This window comes from Chelon labrosus, assembly GCF_963514085.1.
Source record: "Chelon labrosus genome assembly, chromosome: 12".
In the NCBI taxonomy this organism is placed as follows: domain Eukaryota; kingdom Metazoa; phylum Chordata; class Actinopteri; order Mugiliformes; family Mugilidae; genus Chelon; species Chelon labrosus.
Window position 1 is genome coordinate 7,468,136 of NC_140345.1, and position 5,212 is coordinate 7,473,347.

The 5,212-nt window shown below is 41.9% G+C and overlaps 1 protein-coding gene across 2 annotated transcripts; it reads right to left on the minus strand.

Annotated features, from left to right (window-relative positions):
- Positions 1-1,196: 1,196 nt before the first annotated feature.
- On the minus strand, positions 1,197-4,980 carry LOC311497206 (uncharacterized protein). Of its 2 annotated transcripts, XM_084557401.1 has the most exons (3): positions 4,778-4,980; positions 4,049-4,508; positions 1,197-3,695 (listed from the first exon to the last, which is right to left on the minus strand). In XM_084557401.1, the coding sequence occupies exons 2-3, from the start codon at positions 4,482-4,484 to the stop codon at positions 2,311-2,313; spliced, it is 1,821 nt and encodes a 606-aa protein (XP_084413527.1). In that variant the 5' UTR covers positions 4,485-4,508; positions 4,778-4,980; the 3' UTR covers positions 1,197-2,310. The 2 variants fall into 2 exon arrangements, with proteins under 2 accessions (XP_084413527.1, XP_084413528.1); XM_084557402.1 differs by lacking the exon at positions 4,778-4,980 and having other exon boundaries at positions 4,049-4,688.
- Between the last annotated feature and the right edge of the window lie 232 nt (positions 4,981-5,212).

Here is a 5,212-nt window from a genome sequence, read left to right on the forward strand (position 1 = left end):
AACATATTGGGATGATCACAGTGGCAGGCCAAAACACTAAAGACATTTCCAGTAATCCAGTTCTGACTTTTAATATGCCACCAGAGCAGCAGTAGGAGTTTATCTGCTCACAGCACGCATCACGACCCAGGAAGAATCTCTACTGCACAGACCAGGTCCGAGGACATCACAACCAACAACTGTGTCTAACAGATTTACAACACTGAATCTGCAAAACAAATAAGGGTCTTTCTAATGAGCAAAAAATAATCTTAAACTATTCAATGAAGCATCTCAATTCCCTGAGGAGGATTAGTGAAAGATTAGATGTGAGAGGATGCTTACTTGTGCTGCCTCCGCTTGTGTTGTCGCCTCATAGTGTCCGGTTAACCTGCCCTCGATGTCTCCTTTGACAAATGCCTCCAGGCCTTCAAATTCCCAATTCCCAAACTTTGTTACACGACAGATTTCGTGTATCTTTAGGAATCTGCTGGCTCCCCTTCGACTTGTTTACAGTTGACATCACTCCAGCTTGTGCTCTTTTTTTTATCTATTCTTCTGTTTTTAGGGCGTCCACTTTTTAGAGTCTTGACCATGTTGTAATTCATGTCTCTCAACAGGCTGTGATGTATTGGTCTTGGCTCGCCCAGGTGCATTTCATTTCATTTTTTGTGAAATATCTCTCTTGGTTTGGTTCTCTTGGGTTGTCCTTGTCTTGCCCGCGTCCTTGGCAGAAATTAAAACTTGCTAATGGTAATGAAAGATGGCGAAATGGCAGCAGCTGCGGCCTTATTTTTAAATTTGTTGTTAGCTAAAGTACATTAGCGCTAGCTTGTTTTCGCAGTTCACCAGAATTAGTGAAAAGTTATTAACAGTTAGTAAAAACACTTTGTTTGTGAAGGCCCGTGTCCGAATCTCAAACTCGGCTGTTTAATGACTCAAAACCACAAGAAATGTGTCAACTTGGTGTGGCCATGGACTGGTACTCGGCTGATACTGCGGCGAGCAAACTTTGTTCATTAGCGTCTGACAAGTTTAACCTGCGCGCTCTGCTGCTCGCTGGAGAAGTGTAGGCACGTTTTGTTTGTCCGCCTGGCCGTAGGGAGCGGAGCTTCTATATTGAGCACAGGAAAAAATGATCCGCCCCTCCGGGACACTCCGTACCAAGCATCAACGCTCAGTTATATGTACTGTAAACAAAACAGGCTTCCCTTTAATTAATGTAAGATTTTTTTACGGCCAAAGTAATCGCAAAGTTGTGTTTTTTGAAGACAGCTCCACGGACAATAATTTACGATTTATGGCCTATACTTATTAGTTTAATGTTAAAAAATAAAAAGCAAATACTGTAGTCCTGATAAGTTCAAAAAAACTTCGTCCTACTCAGCTGCTATGAGTTATTATACTCTGCTTATCAACATCTGAAACATATCTATGGTACAATGCAGAATTAGAGACTGTAAGACTTTCTTTGCACAAACTGGCAGTACATCAGACCGTGAGCTTTTTCCTCTATTTGTCCTTTACAGATAAACTATAACATATTAAAGGATAATAACGTCAATGAAGAATATGCGGTGTCAAGATCAAAACAGACACTTGTTTTTCCGGTTTAACAGGAAAAGAGGTCAAACGGAAAAAAGTTGTAATCAATGTGATCACTGTTACAGTACATGAAGCAGAACCTGACCACTCCTGTTTTAATCAGAAGTGTCACACTGATACTGTACACACTATCTTTTCATTAAACAAAATAAAAGAGTCAAATTTGCCAGGATTAACCTATTATACTATACTTTATGAAAGTATTTTCAAAGGTAATTATCCATATGGCGATTTACATATATTCCTAATGTCAACAATTAACGTGTACACAAATAATTTGGCCTCTCCCATTAACCTAAAACACAGTAGCATTACACACAGTGTTCATGCATTCATCAAATAATTTATTATATTTTTACACATAATTCAACGTTGGACAGTGGAGTGAAAAAAAAAAAAAAAAAAAAAAAAAAAAACAGTAACTGCACCCAAACCATATCCTCAAGCCTCGGTTGTAATAGTGTCTTGCTAAACCAGCTCAGACTTACAGTGCCCTGGACTAAAAATTCACACAAGTCTAGGGACAGTGCTGTATAAAAGCTCCATGCAATACTTTTCTTAATAAGTTAATAACAGTCATCCGAGTCAAGAGGCCTACAGTTCATATAAATAATCATTTACAGATATGAGTTCATACTTTAACATATTAGAAAATCTAGTGGTTGATAGTTTTAATTCAGGCCACTTTCATTAAGAACTGTCCTTTTTGTAGTCTTCTCAGTAACCTCAGCGACATTTAGCTACGTGACCAGAAAGGTGGTGAGACCGGGCAAACCTTCGGAGGCAGTTGGGGCAAGAATACGGCTTCTCCCCCGTGTGCGTTAACATGTGAGTCTTTAAATGTCCTGACAAGCGGAAGCTTTTTCCACATTCTTGACATGTGTAGGGGCGCAGGTTAGTGTGACTCCTTCTGTGCTTGCCCAGGTCGCCAGAGGAAGTGTAACGGCGGTGGCACTCAGGACATTCATAAGGTTTTTCCCCAGAGTGTATCCTTTTATGCTTCACCAAGTCACCAGACTGAGTGAAGCTCTTGTCGCATTCATTGCACTTATATGGTCTCTCGCCAGTGTGGGTCCGTTGGTGATTCCGTAGATGTGCGAGGCGAATGAACCTACTTCCGCATACAGTGCAGTGGTAAGGCCTTTCTCCTGTGTGTGTTCGTAAGTGTATTTTTAAAGCCCCCATATCGCCGATCTTCAGCCCACAGTCCCCGCACTGGTGAGCTTTCTCATTGGTGTGAAGCTTGGAGTGAACCCTCAGGTTTCTCTTGGTGTTAAAGTTCTTCCCGCAAACGTTGCAGTGAAAGGGTTTCTCACTGGAGTGCGTCCTCACATGAAGATCCAGACTTGACTTGAATCCGAACTCCTTACCGCATTCAGTGCAAGAATATTCCTTCTTCCCGGAGTGCGTGGTTAAGTGGCACTTGAGGTGGTGTGATCTTATAAAGGCCTTTCCACACACCTGACATTTGTATGGCTTCTCTCCCGTGTGTATTTTCATGTGCTGCCGCCACCCGCTCCGCTCCACGAACCTCCTGCCACAATCTTTGCAGACAAATGGCCGGTCACCTGTGTGGGTGCGCATATGGTCGTCCAGGCTTTGAGGAGTGCACACCTTCTTGCCACATTCTGGACACTGCACACCAGTATCCAGACAGATAGGCTTATCCTCAGGTTCTGCATTATCTGGTTCATGACACAAATGAGGACCTTGGCCCCAGGTAGCTTTAAAATTCTTCCCACATTCAGCACAGCTGAGATGCCCTCCTCTAGTAACAACAGACATGTTGTGCCAGCGCTGACAGTGATTCTTCAGATTCTTCAGGTACTGGAAGCTGCGTGCACATATTGGGCATGGGTGAAGCCTGCGGGGAGGGGCAGAAGGGTGGACTTCATGCATGTGGACCCTAAGGTGCACTTTAGAGTTAAAAGTGCTGCTGCAGATAGTGCAGGTATGTTTGGGGATGAGGTTTAGTGCGCGGCTTGAAAAGCATTTTTTAAGTTTATCGAGATATTCTCTCTGATGGACCCACTTCACATGCTTCTCCAAGAACTCAAAATCAGTGAAGGAGACCGTGCAGTGAGGACATGGAAAAAACTCAGACGATGACTCTATGTAGGAGAGAAAGACAGAGAAAGCAGAATTCATGATTATACTCTTCTCTGATATACAGCAATATAAAATACAGTTATTAAAAACTATATGGGTGATATACAGTATATGAACTATTCTCACCATACAATCGGACATGTTTCAACAAACCTTTTAAGATCTGTTCAACTCTCACTTGTTTATACAATAAAATAATACAAATCCACAAGTGGCAAAATACTGGGCACCTACAGAGTTAATAATATGTTTTATATATGATATTTTATATATGCTTTTCAGGCTGGAAATTGGCTCCGTTTTAAATCTGTTAGTGGAAATAAAAGCAGATTTTGAATGTTTTATAAGCTGCTACCTGTGCAGACCTCCTCTCCTTCAAATTCATCTTGGATGTCACCTGCATCATCCACCTCCTCGTCACTGTCTCCCTCTTCTTTAATCCATGAGTCCGACTCCTCCTTGACAGCAGCTTCAGTGAAATCATATTCTGAGCAATGGTCATAGTTACACTCGCCCTTAATGTGTCCCAGTGGGTGGTGGCTATCTGATCCAGATGTCACAGAGTCACCATTGATGTCCGAACAGCTGGATGTGTCTCTGCTGTGCTCCTCACTGATCTCCTGTGAGTCCGGTTCCTCCTTTATTTGGATGTTCAGACCGTCTCCATTAGTGTAGACATACTGAGAGCCTCCTTCGTCTCCCTCTTCCTGCTCTGGTTTATATTCTGTTTTAACTGTGATCTCATCAGCTGGGTTCTCTCCTCTCCTTGCTTGCTTCTTGGCAGCCTTCATCTTTATGTTGTCGCCATTAGCGTGCTGCGAACGAGAAGAATATGACACTGAGGTGAATGTCCAGTCGGGAAAAGAGTCACATGCAAGGAAATGAAAGAAGCACAAAACCCAAACAAACACTAGCCTAGTATGTTGTGGTCATCTGCACGTTAGCTAACGTTAGCATCACAGCTAGGCTACAGAAATAACAGCGTTAGCCTAGCAGCCATGCTAGCACGGTGGATCATTTACTTTCTCGTAGCTACATAGTTGTCAGCGTTCAGCTCTTCATCTGCTAAAAAGAAGACACTTACACTTGTGAACCAGGCGATTCAGCCGAAGCTTAGCTCTGATATTTTTTGCTAACGCTTCCTGACTGTCTAGACTGGTGTGTGTCGACAATAACACAGGAAGAGCAGCAGCGGTACCAATGAGCGGTACACACTTCCTTAGGTTCTGGCCAATTAAAGTGACCGTAACAAAAAAAAAAAAAATCAAGTATCCTCTGACAATATGTTAACAGTATCTATCTGTCTTTCTAGCTATCTGTCTGTCTGTCTGTCCTTCATTGGAAATATATTCATTTTTAATAATTTAATTTAATTAGATATTAAAATTAATTCAAGAGTGTAAGAAACATGGAACGAGAGCTTTTATATCAAAACTGAAACTTAAAAAAAATGCCAAAAGTATTAATAATGCCAATTACAAAACTTTTTGGTGCCATACAAAAGAGGCTGCACACACAA